Source organism: Pezoporus wallicus, unplaced genomic scaffold (assembly GCF_028554395.1).
Source record: "Pezoporus wallicus isolate ANWC-B61680 ecotype Strahan unplaced genomic scaffold, APGP_CSIRO_Pwel_v1 contig_3489, whole genome shotgun sequence".
Lineage (NCBI taxonomy): Eukaryota > Metazoa > Chordata > Aves > Psittaciformes > Psittacidae > Pezoporus > Pezoporus wallicus.
In genome coordinates, this window is record NW_026635093.1 from 453,449 (window position 1) to 475,809 (window position 22,361).

General features: G+C 39.3%; 1 protein-coding gene and 1 long non-coding RNA gene across 15 annotated transcripts in view; one reads left to right on the forward strand and one right to left on the reverse strand.

Moving 5' to 3' along the window:
- The window catches only part of COL11A1 (collagen type XI alpha 1 chain), a 456,680-nt gene that overhangs the window by 420,097 nt on the left and 14,222 nt on the right, over positions 1–22,361 (forward strand). For all 12 annotated transcript variants that reach the window (XM_057401629.1, XM_057401639.1, XM_057401646.1 and 9 more), the window contains 11 exons: positions 1,925–1,978; positions 2,842–2,895; positions 2,995–3,048; positions 10,266–10,319; positions 10,820–10,927; positions 11,104–11,157; positions 11,454–11,507; positions 12,294–12,347; positions 21,302–21,355; positions 21,804–21,911; positions 21,996–22,049. In XM_057401629.1, coding sequence (XP_057257612.1) covers positions 1,925–1,978; positions 2,842–2,895; positions 2,995–3,048; positions 10,266–10,319; positions 10,820–10,927; positions 11,104–11,157; positions 11,454–11,507; positions 12,294–12,347; positions 21,302–21,355; positions 21,804–21,911; positions 21,996–22,049 — 702 coding nt within the window. The remainder of the gene's footprint in view (positions 1–1,924; positions 1,979–2,841; positions 2,896–2,994; positions 3,049–10,265; positions 10,320–10,819; positions 10,928–11,103; positions 11,158–11,453; positions 11,508–12,293; positions 12,348–21,301; positions 21,356–21,803; positions 21,912–21,995; positions 22,050–22,361) is intronic.
- Positions 1–22,361, reverse strand: part of LOC130595405 (uncharacterized) — a 112,919-nt gene that overhangs the window by 17,894 nt on the left and 72,664 nt on the right. The window lies entirely within an intron of this gene.

Consider the following 22,361-nt stretch of genomic DNA (forward strand, 5'->3'; position numbering starts at 1 on the left):
TTCTTGCCAAAAGGAATTGAAAATACTATGTCCAATAATGCATGAAATATGTATTCAATGAAATTAGTGGGATTTTTTCAAGGTTGAAATAGGAGTTCACCAAATAGTTTTGGAAAGTCTTTTTGACAGAAATTTCAAGTAAATATTTAATTGCCTTCAAAGGTTTATAAATACCTCCTCTGCAAACAGTTGAATGAGCTGTTTAGGATTAGCATGAGCATGAATCATAATGGACAAAGCATTCAACTTTTTAAGAAAGACATTTATCTTTCTGTGTGCATGGGGTAGAATTGAGTGGACTGTTTGCAGCTGGAAGATCTAGTTTGTTTGAGGTGGGATTTTTTTCTCTGAATATCAGCTCTCTGAAGACTAGTCATGTTGTCCAGGTCTAGGCTTCTAATCACACTTTAGAACAATTAGCTGCAAATTTGTTATTTAAAACGCCTCACAGTGAAGGAAGAGGTTTAAGTCAATTCAAATTTCACTTGCTGAATTATTACAATATTACCAAAAGTAAACATGAAATAAGTTAGAAAGTAGTAAAACTTAGAACCAGATCTTAATGAAATGTAAGTCAGTGTAATGCTGTTGACTCAGATTCAAGGGATCTGCTTTTTATAGAAGCCAAGCTTTCATCCTACTTTTAGGAATTCCCAGCTTAGTGGTGATAGTGCTTCTGGCTGTGGTAATATTATACTAGATTTCAGATCAGGGAGACCTTATTGCAGCATTTCAGTTCTTAAAATGGGCCTATCAGAAAGATAGGGAGAGACTTTTCAGCAGGGCCTGTGGCGACAGGATGAGGGGTGATGGGTTTGAACTAAAAGAGGGCGATTCAGGCTGGACATGAGATAAAAACGCTTTACAATGAGGGTGATAAAACACTGGCACAGGTTGTCCAGAGAGGTGGTTGATACACCATGCCTGGAGACATTCAAGGTCATGCTGCATGTGGTTCTGGGCAGCCTGCTCTAGGTGAAGATGTCCCTGCTCATTGCAGGGGGGTTGGACTAGATGAGCTTTGAAGGTCCCTTCCAACCCCAAACTATTCTGTAATTCTATGATAAGCATCAGCTACAGTTCCTTTTCTTAGTGTTTGTTAGTAGTCAAACTTGGACAGTTTGCTTCTAAGAATATGTTTGTATAACCCAATGCAATGCCTCTCAGCAGGATTTATTACCTCCACTGGACAGCTTATTAAAGCAGTTGCAGACACCTTACTAAAGCAGTGTTCAGGTAGCTTAGACATCCTTGCATACCACTTCATTGTGCTGCACTGATCATGTTTTCTTTATATATATATGCATCATATCATAAATCAAATCAAATTATCCAGATGCCCATCTGGGGTCTGGATAATGATGTCAGTGTTTTTAAAGTCAGTCACCCACCCCAGCATTTCTGTGTCAGTTTTTTATTTGGTTTTGTTGTTGATTTGCTTTTTTTTTTCCAAAAAAAAAAAAAACCTTTCTTTTTTCCTTTCCTTTCCCTTTCCTTTCCTTTCCTTTCCTTTCCTTTCCTTTCCTTTCCTTTCCTTTCCTTTCCTTTCCTTTCCTTTCCTTTCCTTTCCTTTCCTTTCCTTTCCTTTCCTTTCCTTTCCTTTCCTTTCCTTTCCTTTCCTTTCCTTTCCTTTCCTTTCCTTTCCCCTTCCCTTTCCCTTCCCTTCCCTTCCCCTTCCCTTCCCTTCCCTTCCCTTCCCTTCCCTTCCCTTCCCTTCCCTTCCCTTCCCTTCCCTTCCCTTCCCTTCCCTTCCCTTTCCCCTTCCCTTTTCCTTTTCCTTTTCCTTTTCCTGTTCCTCTCCCCTCCCCTCGCCTCCTCTTCTCTCCAAGTTTCACTTGTAGATCTGATTTATATTGTTTCATATTGATTTATAACTCATCATTCCAGGTACCCTTCTAATAGTTTTCTCTTCCTCATGTTTTAGGGTCTGCCTGGCCCACCTGGTGAAAAGGGTGAAAATGGAGATGTGGGCCCAATGGTAAGACTTATTCCCTGTTGCTCACTCTGGAGGACATAAATACCATCCATGTATTCCTGTCTTCTCTCTGTAGCTCACAATTTGAAAAGCTGCTCCTGAATTTGGTGCATGTGTATGAAAAATTTTGTGTAACAGAAACTCACTCTGTCATTTACTTTGTTTTCCCACATCTATCTCCTCATCTTTTATATCAAGATTTAAGTAACTTAAGAAAATAAAAGACTAGTTAGCAAAGCAGATGCTGTGTGTGTCTGAGACAGAACAATGGCAAGCAGGTTCAGGAAAGAACAACTAAAAGGAGAGACCACTGCACCAGAGTGTTTGGAGATGCTTTTCAGGACAGGGTACCCTAGCTGCAGGGGATTGGAGGCCAGAAGATGGTAAAGAGTCTTTGGCCATGTTCACTCTGTTTCTCTGGATTATCTTGAGTTTATACTGTTTACAGAATTCCTGACTGAAATGCAAGCTACCTATTATACGTTTTCCTCCAAAACCCTATGCCGAGCCTGAATGCTTTATTATTGCCCGTCTGTAGGCACCATAGCTGTTACCAGCAATATAAAATGCTCCAGAGTCACTGCACAGTGCAGTGGGTATGCAGGTAACCTGCAGAGAAAATACAGTGCAGAACACCAATCCTCAGGTGTCCTAAGCACCTGATCTTTTCCAGCTCAGGTACTATACACACATAGCCTGGATCCCCTGTCACATTGTGAGCTCATGTAATGGGCAGCAGTCTAGCTTTGCCATTTCTGTAGCAGTACAAAGATTAAAATCCCTATAGGGATCAAGCATATTATTTTTCATTGGTCAAATAAGCCCCATTATGAATGTAACTGTATAAAATTTTCTCATTTATACAGGGTCCACCTGGCCCTCCAGGTCCAAGAGGTCCCCAGGGTCCTAATGGAGCTGATGTAAGAATTAACATATGTTTTGTTCTCTCAGTAATTCAGTAATAAGCACTATGCTGTGGATAACTATATTTGGGATAACTAATATCTTTTATTATTTAGGGTCCTCAAGGACCACCTGGCTCAATTGGTTCTGTTGGAGGTGTTGGTGAAAAGGTGAGTATCAATAATAACCTCCCAGAAAGAGAAATCATTGGAATAGAATATGAATACACATTTGGATTCTTCTTTAGAGCTATATAGTTATATTACAGTTCCTAAATATCCTTCATTGACCTATTGACTGTTAAGCATTGTTAATAGTTATCTAGCTATATTCCTAATGGCTGACTTGCCACTGCTGGTCTTTTTATTTCACATTCTACATCACAAAAATATTTTATAATCAGAGGAAAGAGCTTTGGAGCAGAAAAGGTAGCTTTCGGGGGAAGGATTAAAGTAAGGTTATGGTGATTTCCATAACTACATAATTTGATGTCTACGGTAACATTATTGACTTCAAGTATTTTTCATGTTATACTTGTGTATCTTAGAATATCATATACTCCTTGAACTTTATAAACTGTTACAGAACATATCAGTGGTAAACTTACCTATGAAGTGAAGCAGACCTGAAGCCTCAGTATGTATCTGTTCCTCATATGGATAGATACAGTTCCAGTAAAGTCAAATGCTTGAGGATGATTTGTGCTATTTGAAAACTTGCCTTAAGACTGACGCTATATGACATGCATTTCTGAAACTATTTTAATTGCTGTTTTCAGTTCTTTATTCAGAAAATGTCCTACCAATATATGTAGTGATTTTTATTTTTTTTAACTTCATATCTTACCCAATGCATGTAATGCATTACATTACATTAAAGAGCATGTAATATGCTTTCCTTTTCTTAAATGGCTTTTTTCTGTGTGATTTATTTGAATTGCCGTTGTTAACTATTATAAAATGCTGAGCAAACAGAAAATTCAAAAGTCTCTTGAAATTCCTATTTATTTTACCAAGTTAGATGACCTGAGCCATATCATGCATGTAAGCCTAAAAGCATTTTACTATAATGTTATAGATTTAATACAATTTATTTTCTCTAAATTTGGATTTTGAATGGAGTATAAGATGAAGGGAACAGAACATAAATGTATTCAAGGCCACTGTATAAATAACTGATTGAGAAACTATGTAGATTTCTCATATTTAAATATTTACCACATATCATATGTCTTCAAAGAAGCAGTGTTGTTAATGAATCCTAGAAAAGACATCCCTTGGAATGCCAGTATTGGTAAAGCTGACTCTATTGATAACCTTTCAGAATATGAAGCAAGTTTTCCCCTTTTCTTCCTTGTCCCATCAAATACCTTTTCCTTCATCTTCCTCGTATACCACTACTGAATTTCCGCACCTCAGAAGTCTTAACTTCTGCTTCTTTTAATTTATCCACATACATACTCTCTCTTTGACACTGTATACCTGTATTGTACCTCTAGGTACAAATCCGTCAGATCTATGAAGTTACAAGTAATAACTCAGGTATCAAGTCAATCAAAATCACTTATATTTGTCATTATCATCATCTTCTTGATCACTGTCCAAAAGCATGTCACTCTGCTTCACAGAGCCTTTAGGTATTCCTTCTTTTCAGAAAATAAGGAAGTTGCCATTGTTTTCACAGGATCATTTGTATGACAAATAATATATCTAACGAAAATCTGCAGTTCATCCTACAAGCTTGTTCCCTTGTGATGACAAAAGATCTTTCTTAATGATGCTCTTCAATATTGTTGACATCTACCATGCAGTTTTGGTTGTATGTTTTTTTTTCACTAAAATATGAAATGTGTTACGTGTTATCTTTAAATAGCCCTTCACTTATATTAGGGTCATGTTAAAAGGAATCAACAACTTATTATCAGTATGACCAAACTATTTTTTTTAATAGAATCTTCGGATGTTTTACGATTTTTTTCTACTTACCAGTGCTCTGGGATGTGGTGAAGAGAGTACTAGAATGATGTAATATGATACACGGTTTGACGGAAAAGCATACTACTTTGTCTCCCTTCTTTATCTTTTGAGATCAAAGGATACTGAGCCTAAGCAGTTGAAACTATTTACACTGTAGTTTATTCATGGTAGCTCTGTCATTTCTTAAGCTGACAGTACTTCGTTTCATTCCCTGTTTCTCAGGTTGTGGCTCTGAGCATCAGCTCACTTGTTATGTAGCAGTGGCATTCTTAGGTCTTCAGTACTTTTTACCCCATATTTCATAAATCGTACAAAATATATCCTTCTGCTTGAGTGCAGTATTAACAAGGATATTCCTTCTCATCTCCCAGTGTTGTGATGTTGTTCCTCCAGACTATTTTAAAGAGAGCTTTGCCTTGTGAAGCATGTAGGATTTGGTTTTCTCTCTGGGAAGAGTACGAAAAATGTGTCTGAATATTAGAGTTCGTAGAGATGGCAAAAAAAGTGATTAGAAAAAGAGTGTGTATGTCAGTGAAACAGAAACAAATGGCACTGTGGAAAGAAAAATTCTTCCTGTGACCACTGGGGTACTGAGAAAATGTATGTTATGAGAACACCACGTCCAGGGGAGCAGCTATTCTGTTCACTGCTGTAAAAAAACACACTTTCTATAATATGTGGCCCATTGAAGTCAATAGGAATTTTGCAATTGGTCTCAAGCATCACTCTAATTCTTACTGTTTCATGATCAAATTATATTCCAGTCATTTTGTTAAAACATTGACTTATTTAAGCTCCTTATGCCTTTGTTTCTGTGACTCTTCTGTGTGATTTAGGATCCCTGTTTGTGATAATCAGCTCACCAGATTTAATTCAAGAACATGAAATTCAGACTGTTTATCACTGGTTGTCATTTTTATTTCCTGTTGCTTATTTCCCATGTTCTCTGCATTCACACAGAGAAGCGTCCAATTATATTACTTTGGAAGTTTTTATTTATTCTAATGACTTTCCTCCTGATCAAGTTTTAGTACATGCCAGGCTTTTTTCTGAGTTAGGATACCTTCCTTCTTAATTTCAGTTCCTTTTAGGAAGCTCTGCAAGTGTAGAAGTTATAAAGAGTTGTTTTGTCAGTAGGAGTTCCTGCAGTGGGAGGATAGTTCACACTTTTCAACAAAACATGCATTTTCTGTTATTTATTCCCACACATTTGTTCCCCAATGTTCTTCTTATTATGTCATCATGCTTTGGCCCCTGCCTCCCTTTCAGGAAAGACAGAGCACACTATAGATAATGCAATGCAGTGCTGATTGTAGAGAGTGTAGAAAAGTGTCAAATGTTCTAACCTGTCACTGTGGAGGAGAGAAATAGGTTTTCTTACTTGCATATTTGAATGGTTAGACTAGGAGAGATTTTGTCATGGATGGTGGGGTTTCAAAGCCTCCTTACCTTCTGGCAAATTACAAAGATTTTTTGTAACCCATAGCGCCTTTTACTGTTAAGTAAATTTTTGTTTCCTCTTCTGTACGTACAAAGGCCTCAATGTTCAAAAACATCTTCAGTATAGATATGCATGTAGCCTTGCATTATTAATGTCAGTAGCTTCCATGGACTGGTCTAGAAGTCTTGAGAATTGCACTCAACTAGAACTACTTGAATTAATTTCCCCACAGAAATTATTCTCTTTGTTGTGCTTATGATTAAGAAAAAGCAGAAAAACAAAATGGACCAACACATGCTTATCTCTCATCTGGTATCAGAGGCCACAGCATATGTTAAACTGGCAGAGTCAATGAGTAATGCAAAATGAATGTCTGCAGAACCTAAGCATTCTTTCTGCAGCCTCTCAGAGTTTAGATCTGGTTTACTGTATGAAAAAGTCTGGTTAGAAAACCACTGCATTCATCTGGGTTTATCCTCCTTACTATTATATTATTCTGAAATTATTTTTAAAATAGTACAGTAATAAGGAGTCCAACACAGTAAACAAGTGAAATCAATACTTTACATGCTCAATCAGCCATTGGTTTCTACTGCAGATGGAAGTGAGAGGACAAAATCAATTAAATATTCTCGCCCTTAAGGTTAAACCTTAAAGTTTTAAGGTTCTTAAACACATCTGATTTAAACCACATCTGGTAAGTTTGCATAGGCATCTTTATGTGTGGGTATCATTTTTCCACACACCTCTGTGCAGACAGTTGCTAAGGTACTTAATCAAGATGTGTCTGTCACAGTTTATGCTACCTGAGTATCTATCCTAACAAATTACTTTTAATAACTTTTCATGAACTCACTGACTGTGATCTCTTTTCATCCTTCTCCATCACTCCAACATGCTTGTAAACATAATCCCTGCCAGAGAATACAGCACAGCTTTAGAATTTCTCTCTTGATTAAATTTAACTCTCCACAGAGCCATTATATATATATATATATATAAATATATGTATATATATATATAAAACACAGTCACATATGTATACCAGTGTGAAAAGGGATTGTCTTCTAGACTCACAATTTCTCTGTCTGCGCTTTGTATGGACAGTTATCCAGAACTGGTCATAATAAAGACAACAGAGGACTTTTACACTACTGTCCTTAGCCTGATAGCAAACATTCTGCTTAGCTAATCCAAGGAGGTTTTCAGAATTAAACATGTCCATGAAATTACATGACTCTTTCTAGTTTAAAATGTCTGTCTTTGCTTGTTGAAATTCTGTCAGAGGAAGGCTTTGCCTGTCTATTAAAAGATCTGATCCAATAACAAAAGATAAAAAAGTTCCAGAGGTGGAATAAATTTATTATTAGATCATAAAATCTATTTCCCAAAAGAATATGAGTTATTTGCCAGGAATAAGGTGCATCAGATTGTGAATTACCGTCTTTACTAAAAATGGGAAGAATGACAAGGGCGAACAATAACCTACAGATCGCACAGGGTTTTGAAGCTATAAATATGCACTCTGTAAATATATATCAGCTACAGTCTTCTCTGTCAAAACATTGCTTAGCTCCTATAACAGCTGTCTAAAACTAGTACAACTTTTTATGGAACCTAATATTTGGAATATAAAAAACAGTGTCAGAAAAAACAAGGACTCCATACAGGGAAGAGTCATATTTTTTAATAGAGCAATGGTTTAGAAGTGTTAATCTGAGATGAAACTGTAACTGGTCTCATCTTTTACAGATGCCCTGTAAGGGGAACATCTTCGACATTCTCCAGTTTTACTGTTTTCCACACTGCTGCTTATTGGGGAGTTACTATGCACAGAGCTTATATAGGCTGCCTCGATCTTCCAGTTTTGGCATGCGTGCTATAGTAGGGACCCTGAGATCCCAGGGGCACAGTTTTCCTCTGTTGTCCCCAGTTATAGATCATTATGTTGTAGAAAGCCCATCTTTTCTCTTGTTGCATGATGTCATAAAATGAAAATGTGTTTGTCAATGGGAAGGGTAAAAAGTGCATTAGAAATCAAATGCGTATCATCATAATCAGAAAGGCAAAGAAAGAACTTACTTGATGAGAAACTTAGAAGGGTATTGTATTGGTACAAGTGCTTGTCAGGAAAGACTTGGCACAATTAGCGCTCTTATGTCACTTAGTTAGTCCTGCAATGGGGACACCTGTTGAAAGGGTCAAAATACATCTACTAACTTGAATATCTGCTAATTCCAGGCCTTACTCTCTGTTGCTATATAAATGGAATTTGATTAATAATAGAAATGAACAAAAATACTGATAATGCTGCAGGTTCAGTAAAGCCCATGCAGAGGGTAAGGAATTGAAGATCATGAATTTTTCTAGAAAACATACTTAATGCTTATTGACGTGAAATATTCACTGGACTTTTTTTGTAATGAATGCTGTATCACAGAAGCAAATGTGTATTAAACCACAACAAGTACTAAAAGGCATCAGTAATCGTTGAATTACTGCAAATGCAAATATGTCTAATAAAACACACCACAGTTTCTAAAGGCAAATTCACCCTTTCAAAGTGCCCTTTCTAAAGGCATTTTAATATTGCTCCTAAAATTGTGGCTATCTGTTTTTTATCCTACTCTTGAATTCAGTTGGGTACTCAGATCTTCTTCCATTCATCTAACATAATGCTTACACTGGGCCAGATTCTGGTCCCAGAAAAGTCATCATGCTGCCATTAGCTTCTATGAAAAAAAGTTCAGTATCTATACCATGAGACTCTTGTAAAATTCATAGTTTATAATTTATACTTTTTTACTGTCCAGGTGGAAATGCCAGATGTGCATGTTGTATTAATTGATTTGCCATAGAATGAAGAGGGGTGTGCAGGTCATACAGGATATGAGGGAGGCACAGATTTATTCCGAATGTGTCTTTGAGTTCAGTAGATAGGATTGGGTGAAATGCATTTTCAACACCTCTACTCTTGTTTATAGGCATAATTATTGTCAGGGATCATTTGGTTTGGAAAAAGAATATTTATGGGGGAAAAATATCCCTCCATTACATTGAGAAATCCTTTGGAATAAAAACATACTAATTCTCATCTCAGCACTCCATGGCAGTTACAAAGCAGATTCTGTTATCCGTTCACAGCTTTGTGTGTCTGTGATGCTAATAGCTAAATATTCTATTAACACAGTAGTTTTCTAAAAGGTTTATCAGACCACTGAGCTAGAAAATAATCAGTCATAGCTAAACATTAAAATGAGCAATTGCAAAGACAGACTTTGCGTTAATACTGTGTATTATCTCAAAAAGAGACTGAATTAACTAAAATGTTCACGTAATAGTGTGTAACTTTGACTTGCACAGATTTTCTTCATACTTTTTCATCCTCAAAGCCATCTTCTTTACTAAACAATTTCCATCACCAGTAAATCATAGTGTACAGCTTTATAGCTTGTGGTGAAAGTTTTACTAGCTAACAGCTACTATTTTATCCTTATATTTTCCTTTATATAATAGCAGCAATAGTATCTTCACTCCACTGATGTTCATTTCCAATTAGCCTCCTCTTATTTGTAGAAACTTGCTTCCATGCAAAATGTATCTTCTAAAGAAAAAAAAAAACAACACAGTCAATATACTTCTTTGGCTTTTCTGTGACAAGAAAGAAAGAAAGATGGCAAAGAGGAAATCTGCAATATATGGGATAATAAAGGGGAAGATCTTCCAAAGCCCAAAGGGAAGGTTAGTCTTCCAAGCTCACTAAAAGCTTAGTTTGCTATATTCTCTCTAAAATTTCAGATTCCCTTTCTGCAAACCCACGTGTAACTCAACACCCTTTAGGTAGACCAAATATAAGACAGTTCTTGTAAACTGTTAACATGAACAAGCACAAGAAGCACATGTAATAACAAGTAAATTCATAGAAATATCCTCCCTAATGACTCATCAATATATCCTCACAAATTTACAGGGTGAACCTGGAGAAGCTGGTAACCCTGGACCTCCTGGAGAATCTGGAACATCTGTGAGTATTTTGGGTTAGTTTTATTCTTAACACTTAATATGGTGAGCTAAGGTATTTGGAAGTGCTTACTTTAGAAAGCATTTCATCAGATTACTTGTGTACATTTTCTTTACATTTTCAGTGAAGGATTTGCACCTTTAAAATGCAGTTTGCTTCTGCATAATTATAGCCACATCTTGTACTAACAACTGGAGGACAAAGCTGAAGACTCCTTTAAAGAGTACCTATTTTTCTCCCAAAGGTATTAACTTTGACATGCAGTTGACACATTTTTCTCTCTGAAGACAGTTCATTGACGCAAATAGAGTGCAGATGTTGGCACTTCACCTGAGATTCACAGGTTTTCCAACCTGAGGCTGAGGCCCTATTTTCCCATTTACTTGCCAGCATTTATTGAGAAGTAACATTGCCTAGGTCTGACAAACAGTTTTGCCACTGTGATCTTTTTTTTAGCCATTCAATTTTCAGATTACTTTTTTGAGTTTATATGTTTTCCACAGGGTCCAAAAGGTGAAAGGGGAGAAAAAGGTGAGGCTGGTCCACCTGGAGCAGCTGGACCACCAGGTGCTAAAGGACCTCCAGGTGATGATGGACCTAAGGGTAACCCAGTAAGTTAGCTAAATAGTTTTCATATAAAGCACTATGAAGCACTGCCGAAGTTATGCTACTTTTAGAACTGTATATAATTTTCCACATTTGAACTAAATTCATTATATGCTTCATAAAATACTTGTGTTGATTGCTGCCTGCTTGCCAATGGATGACATATTCCTTGTTTATCTAGGGCCCAGTTGGTTTTCCTGGGGATCCTGGTCCCCCTGGTGAACCTGGTCCAGCTGTAAGTATACTTACAAAAAAAAACAGGTATAGGTTCTAGTCCTAGTTTGCATTAAATTCTAGTTAATCCTGCCTCTTCCTTTTCTGGGGATGCGGTCTTGTCTTTAAGATCTGTTGCTTTTCTGTTCATATATTTCTTAAGACTTAAAAAGGGTTTAGAAATCTTTAAAAAGTTTTGAAGACTAGTATCTTTAAGAAAATGCTCTGTAGAAAAATAGTTTTTATATTCCTCTATGAAACTAAGTACTTAATTTAGCTGATTTTTTTATTTGGTCTATTTTTCTGTGATTTCTGTAGGGTCAAGATGGTGTTGGTGGAGAGAAGGGTGAAGACGGTGATCCTGGTCAACCTGTGAGTTGTCTCTTGTCATTTTATTTCAGCTGCGTGTTCTCTCCTATGCTAAGAGAGTATCTCAGGCTGAATCAGTGGTTTCTATACATTCATGCACTTAAAAATACTTTCTAAATGGGTACTTATCAGGGAATTATCCTATACAGGTCCACTTGAAAATAAAAAATGGTAGTGCATGGAGGTTGGAAATAAGTTATAAACTGGGGTTTAGCTGCAAGCTTCGGGAAATGAGTATCTGTATGTCTTACTTTAACAGTAAGTGCTTTTAGAGTTCCTGAAGGAAAGCTTATCAAATTGTTCAGCAGCCCTGAAATGTTTAAGAGTATCATAGATTACCAAGATGGAATAGCCAAATGGCTATCAGTGCACAAAAGATTTTTCAGGGGAAGGGGGCCCATGGGGCAGGTAATTCATGAATGTTAGTGAAACTATTTAGCAAAAGTAGTGACTTCAGCACCTGAGAAAGGGAAACTTCTTAATAGAGCTAGCTAGTAGGCTAAGACATAAGTTATTTTTATGCAGCCACTTCCTGGTCTGAAATGTCTTCTTGCAGGTAAAAAGAGAAGAATTACATTTTGTACAGAAACAAAAGCTGTTAAAAGTTTCAGAAGACTACCCTAAGATAGGATTTATTGAATACGCTTGTATACTTCTCTCTGTGTATTTATGGTGCTTACTTTCTGTCCTTTGAAAGGGGCCAACATATTGCTGATGTTTGTTGTGTTTATAAAGATTTATCCAAACTTTATCCTTTGTTTCCACTGAGCAGATCATTTTCCATTGCAGGGTCCACCAGGTCCTTCAGGTGAAGCTGGCCCACCTGGTCCACCTGGAAAAAGAGTAAGTAATTTTCTTGCACGTCTCTTTCTGAGACACTGCCTTGTCGACAATGTCAGCTACTTGTTTTCTATGTTGTGACACTCATAGATGATGTCTGAAGTTTCTTCTAAGTAATGTGAGAAGTGAAAAAATAGAAACAGCAGAGAAAACCCTTGAACATGGGGAAAAAAACAGGAAAGAATTTATTCCTTGTCTATAAACGTGCTTTTTCTGTCCACCCAAGTGAATTCTGTGTCTGCTAGGGTAAGAATTAAGTGTCTGCTGGATTAGTCTCCTAAGGAGACTAATTCTTAAGTCTCCACTCATTAGGAGTGAGTGATTATGAGCATAATACAAGACATCATCCACAGGCACATGATTGTTAGTAGGGTACAGGAAGAATGTGTGTGCTTTGGTGTCTCTGAAATAGAATCATTTCAGTGCAGTTTTTGCACAATTCTGTATCATTTTCTCTGCATACAGAATTAACAAGCAGACATTTCTGTAACTTATGAAGCCATTCTGTTATTTCTAAGGTCTTTGAAGCTTCACGGGCTTTACAGATATAGCTAATCAAAACCAGTAAATAATGTTACACTTACAGAACTGTAGTAGATGCATTAACCTTTAGAGAGCATTTACATGCAGCTTTTACACTTTAGAAGGCAAGGAAGGGGGCATCATTAAATGTAAGCTGATAGCTATTTAACAAAATGCCTTAAACTGCTCTATTTAATAGGCTTGATTGAACTGACATGCCTTATTAGTTTTCTCTAAGTTATCCAATAATCTATTTGCTACACCAACTTGCAAAACATTGATAATACTGTAAATTATTATAGTAGCATTAGCAACCTTATCACTAGAACTGAAATATGGCTCGATGGAATTTTAACAATTCATATGTTTGTTCAACATCAAATTAGAACTTCCTACTTCATTATGCAGAAAGGCACTAGCTCATTCCTAAACAGATGGGATATATTGCATCTGATTGTACCTAGACAAAAAACACTTTACAAGCACACCCTGTAGTCTGACACAGTTCCAATTTAGGGAGAATGTATAGCTAAATATTGCCAGGTAATCCCATTCCTGAATTCTGAAAAAAACATTTTACAGAATCAAATTCTACATTACTTAAGCACCTGAATGTTTCAAGCATGTAAAGAGTCTGTATTGTATTGATACTATACCAGAGAGAAACAACTAAGGATTGAAAGCTTCATACTTCAGTGGCAGAATGAACACAAACAGGTTTTCATCAGTTGTATGGTAGAATCAATTCCAACAAAAAGCCCTAACAAGTGACCTTCATTTGTATTTAGAAGGTCATACCATTTAGTAGCAGTACTGCTGTCTGTAGAGGTGCAGCTGTGGCTGTATTACTAGAAAACAAGATTCCACCCCAGCTTTTTGTTTTTCTTTCTCTGAAATTACAAGTTGACAGAGCTCAGCATTCATACTTTTAAATGTAGTCCCTTGACCTCCTCCTCTGTTATTCCCCTCTTCCCTTCTATTTAAGCATCTTACCAGATCAAGACCTCAGAGGCTTGACATAATGGCTGTTGCTTCATTGGCTGTTGCATTCACTTTATATGTCTAAAAATATCCAGTACAGTAAGCTGTTTGGTAGAGGTAGTCCACAGCAGATGGCTAACTAGACTTCTCAGCTGTCCAGGACCCAGTGCTAGCCTTACAAGTTCTGTCTGAGTTAGGAATGGCTGCTCTTCATCAGCATGTCTTCCTCTCTTCAGATCCCTTGACAAGTTTTCAACTGATGGAAATCAGCACAGATTCTCTAGAAAACATGAGGCATTACATGCATTTATATTACATTCCAAGCTGAACAAATAGTCTAGTATAGCTTTGGAAATAGAAACCCCTCTTCTAATCCTTTGTCATTATATGGCTGTTAAACATTTGTAATATTGGTGCCTGAATTTCTCTATCTGCTAAAAAGAAAAAAAGGTTAAATTTGCCAACCTCACAAAAGGATCATAGAATGGTTTGTGTTGGATGGGACCCTAAAGCTCATCTAATTCTGCCCCCCTGCCATGGTCAAGGACACCTTCCACTAGAGCAGGTTGCTCCAAGCCCTGTCCAACCTGGCCTTGAACACTGCCAAGATGGGGCAGCCACAGCTTTTCTGGGCACCCTGTGCCAGTGTCTCACCCCCCTCACAGTAAATAGGGAGCGAATTACCTCCCTTGACCTGCCAGGCATGCTGCTGGGGATGCAGCCCAGGATACAGTTCCCATGTCATGTTGAGCTTCTCAACAACTAACACCCTCAAGTCCTTCTCCTCAGTGCTGCTCTCAATCTAGTCTCTGCCCAGCCTGTATTTGTGCTTGGAATTGTCCCAGCCCACATGCAAGACCTTGCAGTTGGCATTACTGAACTTCATGAGGTCACATGGGCCCTCCTCTTAAGCCTGTCAAGGTCCTTATCTAGATCACATCCCTTCCCTCCAGCATGTCAGCCAAACCATACAGCTTGGTATCATCAGCAAACTTGCTGAGGGTACACTAAGGGTGCATCCAATCCCACTGTCCCATGTCACTGACAAAAGTGTTAAACAGTGCCAGTCCTAATACCAACCCCTGAGGAATGCCGCTTATTACTAGTCTCCACCTTGGCATTGAGCTGTTGACCATAGCTTTTGAATGTGATCATCCAGCCAATTCCCTATCCACAGAGTAATCCATCTGTCAAATCCCATGTCTCTCCAGGCAAGAATGTCATGCGGGATAGTGTCACATGTTTTGCACAAGTCGATGTCTGCTTGGACTTACTAGGTCCAAGTAGACTCTGTCAGTTGCTTTTCCCGTATCACAGTATCACACAATATCACAATATGCTAGAGATTGGAAGGGACCTCGAAAGATCATCTAGTCCAGTCCCCCTGCCGGAGCAGGAACACCTAGATAATGTTACACAGGAATGTGTCCAGGCGGGTTTTGAATGTCTCCAGGGAAGGAGACTCCACAACCTCCCTGGGCAGCCTGTTCCAGTGCTCCGTCACCCTCGCTGAGAAGAAGTTTCTTCTCAAATTTAAGTGGAACTTCTTGTGTTCCAGTTTGTACCCATTACCCCTTGTCCTATCACTTTTTGCCACTGAGTAGAGCCTGGCTCCATCCTCGTGACACTCCCCCTTTATATATTTATAGACACTTATAAGGTCACCCCTCAGTCTCCTCTTCTCCAAACTATAGAGACCCAGCTCCCTCAGTCTTTCCTCATAAGGGAGATGCTCCACTCCCTTAATCATCTTTGTTGCCCTGTGCTGGACTCTCTCCAGCAGCTCCCTGTCCTTCTTGAACTGAGGGGCCCAGAACTGGACACAATATTCCAGATGCGGTCTCACCAGGGCAGAGTAGAGGGGAAGGAGGACCTCTCTCGACCTACTAACCACCGCCCTTCTAATACACCCCAGGATGCCATTGGCCTTCTTAGCCACAAGGGCACAGTGTTGGCTCATGGTCATCCTGTCGTCCACTAGGACCCCCAGGTCCCTCTCCCCTACACTGCTCTCTAACAGGTCGTTCCCCAACCTATACTGGAACCTGGGGTTGTTCCTGCCCAGATGCAGGACTCTACACTTTCCCTTGTTATATTTCATCAAGTTATTCCCTGCCCAACTCTCCAGCCTGTCCAGGTCTCGCTGGATGGCAGCACAGCCTTCTGGCGTGTCAGCCACTCCTCCCAGCTTAGTGTCATCAGCAAACTTGCTGATAGTACACTCAATTCCCTCATCTAAATCGTTGATGAATATATTAAATAATACCAGTCCCAGTACTGACCCTTGAGGCACTCCACTAGTTACAGGCCTCCAACTAGACTCAGCCCCATAGACTACAACTCTCTGGCTTCTCTCCTTCAGCCAGTTCACAGTCCACCTCACTACCTGATCATCCAGTCCACACTTCCTCAATTTAGCTGTGAGGATGCTGTGGGAGACTGTGTCAAATGCTTTGCTGAAGTCAAGGTAGACCACATCCACCGCTCTGCCATCATCCGTCCACCGTGTTATTTCCTCATAAAAGGCTAAGAGATTGGTCAAGCGTGATTTCCCCTTGGTGAAGCCATGTTGACTGCCCCTCATAACCCTCTTATCCTTGATATGCCTTAAGATGGCACCATTGATAAGGTGTTCCATCACTTTGCCAGGGATGGAGGTGAGGCTGACCGGTCTATAGTTACCTGGGTCCTCCTTCTTGCCCTTTTTGAAGACTGGAGTGACATTTGCTTTCCTCCAGTCCTCAGGCACCTCTCCCGTTTCCCAAGACTCGGTAAAGATGATGGAGAGTGGTCTAGCAATGACTTCCGCCATGTCCCTCAGCACCCGCAGGTGCATCCCGTCTGGACCCATGGATTTATGGATGTCCAGATTGCTCAACTGTTCTCTAGCCCATTCCTCATCGACTAAGGCAAACCGCTCCGTCGACCTGACTTCATCTGTCTCCCTGCTGTAAAAGAACATATGTGTGAAGCTATGTTGGCTGTCAATAATCAGCCCTTTACTGTCCATGTGCCTTAACATAGTTTCCAGGCACCAAGGTGAGACCGACTGGTCTGTGGTTCCCCAAGTGTTCATTTCTTTCCTTCTTAACAATGGGGGTTACATTTTTCCATTTCCAGTCAGTGAGAACTTCCCTGGCCTGCCACAACTTCTCAAATATGATGGATAGCAGCTTAGCCACTTCATCTGCCAGTTCCCTCAGGACCCATGGGTGCATCTAATCAGGTCCCATGGGCTCGTGCACCATCAGGTTCACTAAATGGTCTTGAACCTGAGCTCCTACACTGAGTGGTCCTTCATTCTCCCAGTCCCAGCTTTGCCTCCTGTGACTTAGTCGGTGTGACTGGAGTACATGCCAGTGAAGACCGAGGCAGAAGAGTTGTCAAGTACCTCAGCTTTTTCCATATCCTAGGTAGCCAGGTCTCCTGTTTCCTTCCAGAGAGGGCCCACATTTTCCCTAGTCTTCCTTTTATCACCGATGTACCTATAGAAGCTTATCTTGTTGCCCTTGACATCCGTGGCCAGATTTAATTCTGTCAGAGCTTCAGCTTTCCTAACCTGATGCCTGGCTGCTCAGATAATTTTCTGTATTCCTTCCAGGCCACCTACCTGTCCTTGCTTCCACCCTCTGCAGGTTTCCTTGTGTGTTTGACTTTGTCCTGGAGCTTCTTCTTCATCTATGCAGGCCCCCTGGAGTTTTTTCCTGACTTCCTTTTCATGTCTTAGATGACAGACAGCTATAAACAACAAATCATTTTAATTAAATGATGAAATATAGTATAGCAAACAAAAAATGCCCAGTAGGTTCATGTAACAAAAACTGAGGACAAATTTGTTTCTGTATGAGTTCCTTTGTCTTCTCAGTTCTGCATAAAATATATCAGGTCCAGATTTAAAGTGTAATGATCATAAAAATCACCATGATAGCTGGGGTAGTGAGGGTGGAGAGCCTTGCATCAGTTTAAAATTATTGTTATTGGTATCTTTTTTGTCAGTTAAAATTTACCAGACACTCCCAACAGCTCAAGTGTAGGAAGGTAAGATAAATAATAATTAGCAGTCTTTCTGTGTAGAAGCACCATCTGTGCCATGCCAGCAATCACAGCCTGTTAGAAAGAGCAGTTTATTGAGATGCTTTTCACTGGCACTGTTTGATAATGACTGCACCCCCTTTGTTTAGCAATCATGATTCACTGTATTTGTAATTTAGCAATCACAGTGTTTTTAGCCCTGTTAATTCACGTTGCAGCTGCATTTCCAGATTAGGCAAAGACCATGTTTCTCAAATACAAATTACAGCACTCAACCCTTTTTGGTTTCTTAGGTAGATTATAATCCATATGGGAACTTGAGTACAAGGAGTTTTCATGCAGTTGTCCTGGGTTCAGCAGTAGCAGTCATGTTTCTCCTCCTTGGTAGCTGGTGCAGTGCAGTGTTTTGACTTTCGGCTCGGGAACAGAGCTGATAGAGATGTTTTGGTTTGGCCAAGGACTTTGTGAGCCTCATGCTCTGCCAGGGAGGAGGGGAAGCTGGGAGGAAGCAGAGACAGGACACCTGACCCAAACTGACCAAAGAGCTATTCCATACCACAGCATGTCATGCCCAGGATGTAACTGGGAGTTAGCCGGAAGGGCTGGGAGACTGCAGGGTTGGAGGAGGTATCGGTCGGAGCTTGGTCGGGCTTGGGGGGCGAGTTATCGGTCAGTGGGTGCTGAGGTGTTGTATTCTCTTCCCTTGTAATTTCCTTTATCATTATTATCATTGGTGGTAGCAGTAGTGATTTGTGTTATACCTTAGTTACTAAACTGTTCTTATCTCAACCCGTGGGAGTTGCATTCTTTTGATTCTCCTCTCCGTCCCTCCGAGAGCAGGGGGAGGGCAAGAAAGGGGGGGAAGTGAGCGAACGAATTACCTGACTGGGTTTAAACCACGACAGTTCTTTTTGGCGCCCAACGTGGGGCACGAAGGGTTGAGATAACGACAGATTTGACTGGATTAATAGTCATTCGTCACAATGCTGATTTATTGGGTATCAGAGTTGTTCTTCTTGATCTCACAGCTTCAGACCGTTGTAACTTACGTAGAGCCGGTATTTGCTGTGATAGTGTTTATCAAGTGTGGGGCCTGGGGGAGGGCAAGAAAGGGGGGGAAGTGAGCGAACGAATTACCTGACTGGGTTTAAACCACGACAGCAGTAAATACAGTGGGCATGTAAACTAATTCATGCAACAACAACAAAAAAGTCCTGTTTCTATAATGCTTCTGAGTTTGTTTATATACCTGCTAATCAGTTTTCTTGTTACCACTGCAAACTACAATCCACCCAACTAATTGCAATCTACGCAAAGGGGTATATGCATCAGAGATTATTACTGGAACAGGAGTAATTTGAATTATTCTTCCTGTTTTAAAGAGTGAGGAATTTGCCCACACTGCCCACGGCTTTTTAGTTTCTCTGTATGTTGAAGAGGTGAAATTAAGTCCTTTACCACTTAACAGCTCTAAAAAACACCAAAGAAAACAGCCTGTTGAGACCCAAACAAATGGCCAAGGTCCGCTATGGGTAATTCAAATCATTTTGCATTACCTTTGATGGAAAGCCTGAATTTCTCTTCATCAGGGACTGCAGAGATAGGACAGGGGGTGATGGGTTAAAACTTAAACAGGGGAAGTTCAGGTTAGATATAAGGAAGTTCTTTACTATGAGGGTGGTGAGGTGCTGGCACAGGTTGCCCAAAGAAGAGGTGAATGCTCCATCCCTTGGCAGTGTTCAAGGCCATGCTGGATGGAGTCTTGGGTGATGTAGTCTAGTGTGAGGCATCCTACCCATGGCAGGGGCATTGGAACTGGATGATTTTAAGGTCTTTTCCAACCCAAACTATTCTGTGATTCTATGAACTGTCTCTGTTGGCCAGAAGGTTCATGCAATGCTGCTGGTGTTCCGTTCCACCCTGGAGAAAGCTTTATTTCAGACGCAAATGAATGATTTTAGTATACTTCTATGGAAATAGTTATAAAAAGAATATATATTTCCAGGAAGTACATTAAAACTGGTCGAGTTGCTCAAGATATGTGCCAATAATAGTGGATGATGGAATATATTAAGCTATAAAAAGTTTAGGCTAAATTCAGCTCTAGTATAAAAAATTGCTTTTAGGTCAAACTGTAGTCTAAAACCCAGAACTCGCAAAGCATACAGGTTCATGCTTGATTGTAAAAACAGGTTTCATCTGTAAAATTAAGAATGCAGTTTAGGGTCCTGCATTTTTTTTTTATTGCTTCTTGTTTTGAAGTAAAAAGCAGTAAATAAATTTCTACATAGCAAACTGCTTGCAGCATTAATGAATAGCCGAGTCTTAGGAAGTAAGTTTTATAGATTCAGAAGATCACCTTGTATTTGATCATAGTCCCTTTACTTTCCTTTTGCTTTAAGCTGCTCATTAGTTGGCAAGAAATTGCTGCTAGTAATAAAGATATTTCCCATGCTAGAAATTAACCTCCTAGGAAACAGTTGGTCTATTATCTTGACTGCATCTTTTTCTAAACTATATAAGAGAGCCATTTTCAGCAGAGTACATTAGATTCTAGATAGTGCTTTTGTTCATAACTGAAGCTATGAATATTAATTTCCTGACCTGAAAATAACCCCTTAATGTTTTTGTGGAGAAAAATGTAGTTTTATTTTTCATTGAAACCTTAAGAAAATGAAAGATGTGTGACATCAGCAATAGGTATTAGAAGTACTTCCATGTGACTGCAGCTCCTGTTTTGTGGCGTTCACCTGAACCTTATCTCATCTCCACATCCTCCTGCAGTACCAAGTTGTGTCTTCTTAGTCAAATAGAGCTTTTGTAGACCAGTATCCAGGTACCAAGGTACCAGGGAAACTGGTACGAAGAGCTACTTGTAGTCAGTGTCTTCATTTCATTCCTTACAACCTCTACTCATGATTATTTTTTTTCCTTTTCCATATTTACTGGATAATATTAAGGCATGTATCAATTTTTGGATGTCCAGATATCATCAAATGCTTACTAAGACCATCCCTGACTTAGAATAAAGAATTAAATGCCATTCTGTCCCACAATGAATAGGTAGAAACCAATGCAAAGCAAATTTAAAACTGTTGCTGTGTATGTAAATTAGCACTGTTCTTTTCCTTTTATATCCTGTTTTGATTTTTCCAAGCTATTTATTGTTTTTAATCATATTGGAGGTGTTAGGTGATGTATATTCTTTTAGCTATTCTATAAAAATCCAGAAAGTTTTATCAAGAGGAAAACAGCTGATATGACAGATTGGGATTTTTATCCTGTGAATTAAATGCCGAAAAAAGAAATTTAATGTTCTTTAGTTAGTATTTACTGATTAATACAGTGGAAATCACATTCTCAGATTTTTTTCCACTATTTTAGAAACCTGAGATTATAAGCTTTGTCTCCATATTTTACAGGGACCTCCAGGAGCAACTGGTGCTGAAGGCAGACAAGGCGAAAAAGGTGCCAAGGTAATACAGTCAAGATTTTTTTGGGGAGCATTTGAATGTACACTGTATATAAATGAAAAGTAAATTCCTTCTCATCACTGAATGTGAAACTTAACCAAAACAATAATGGACAAATTATGGACAAAAATGGAAGATAAAATCCAAATTTAACTCCAGAATTAGTAGCAGTACATAATGGAGTACATGGTGGACTCTCACAGTGCAGGCCCAACTTAGCTCATGCCTGCAGAAAAGCAAGATGAGCCTGCTTTACTGGCAGCACCACATCTTTATATGAAGCTATCAAAATAATGTTCAAAAACCTGTTCTGTACGGAACACTGTTTCTAGAATAGCTTCTAAAAAAAGGAGTGAAGAAGCTTGACTCTCACTTTGCAGCTTGTATCTCCCTGCAGTGCCAAGATTAGTCAGCTCTTCCTATCTGATCTCTGTTGCTATGTTCTTTCTAGGGTGAACCTGGTGCAGAAGGGGCTCCTGGAAAAACAGGCCCTGTTGGTCCACAAGGACCTGCAGGAAAACCTGGCCCAGAGGGTCTCCGGGGCATACCTGGCCCTGTGGTAAGTAAACAGAGCATATAGTAATAATACAAATGTCGCATTTCTTGTATACCCTCTGGTAAAGCAAACTTTGTTTTTTTCTAGGGAGAACAAGGTCTACCTGGGGCGCCAGGTCAGGATGGCCCTCCTGGGCCTCTGGTGAGTATGCTTCCTTTCAGTGCCAAACCAGAAAAAGCACCATTTCATTAAAATATAGCATTTACAGAAAAATGAATGTACAAGTCTGTTCCTAGCACAAAGTCACTATTCTGTCCTGGTAAAATCTAATGCACAACTGCCTTTGAATTTTACTGCTCTACTTCAGTAGGCAGCTGTGCTGAATGATGTTGAGCCCATAAAAACTTCATAAGGCAGGGTAAAACCAGATTCTTGAAATCCCCTGAAGAGAATGAAAACTAAAATTAATGAAACTTACAATCGAAGAATCTACTTCTGTCCCCATGTCAGCAA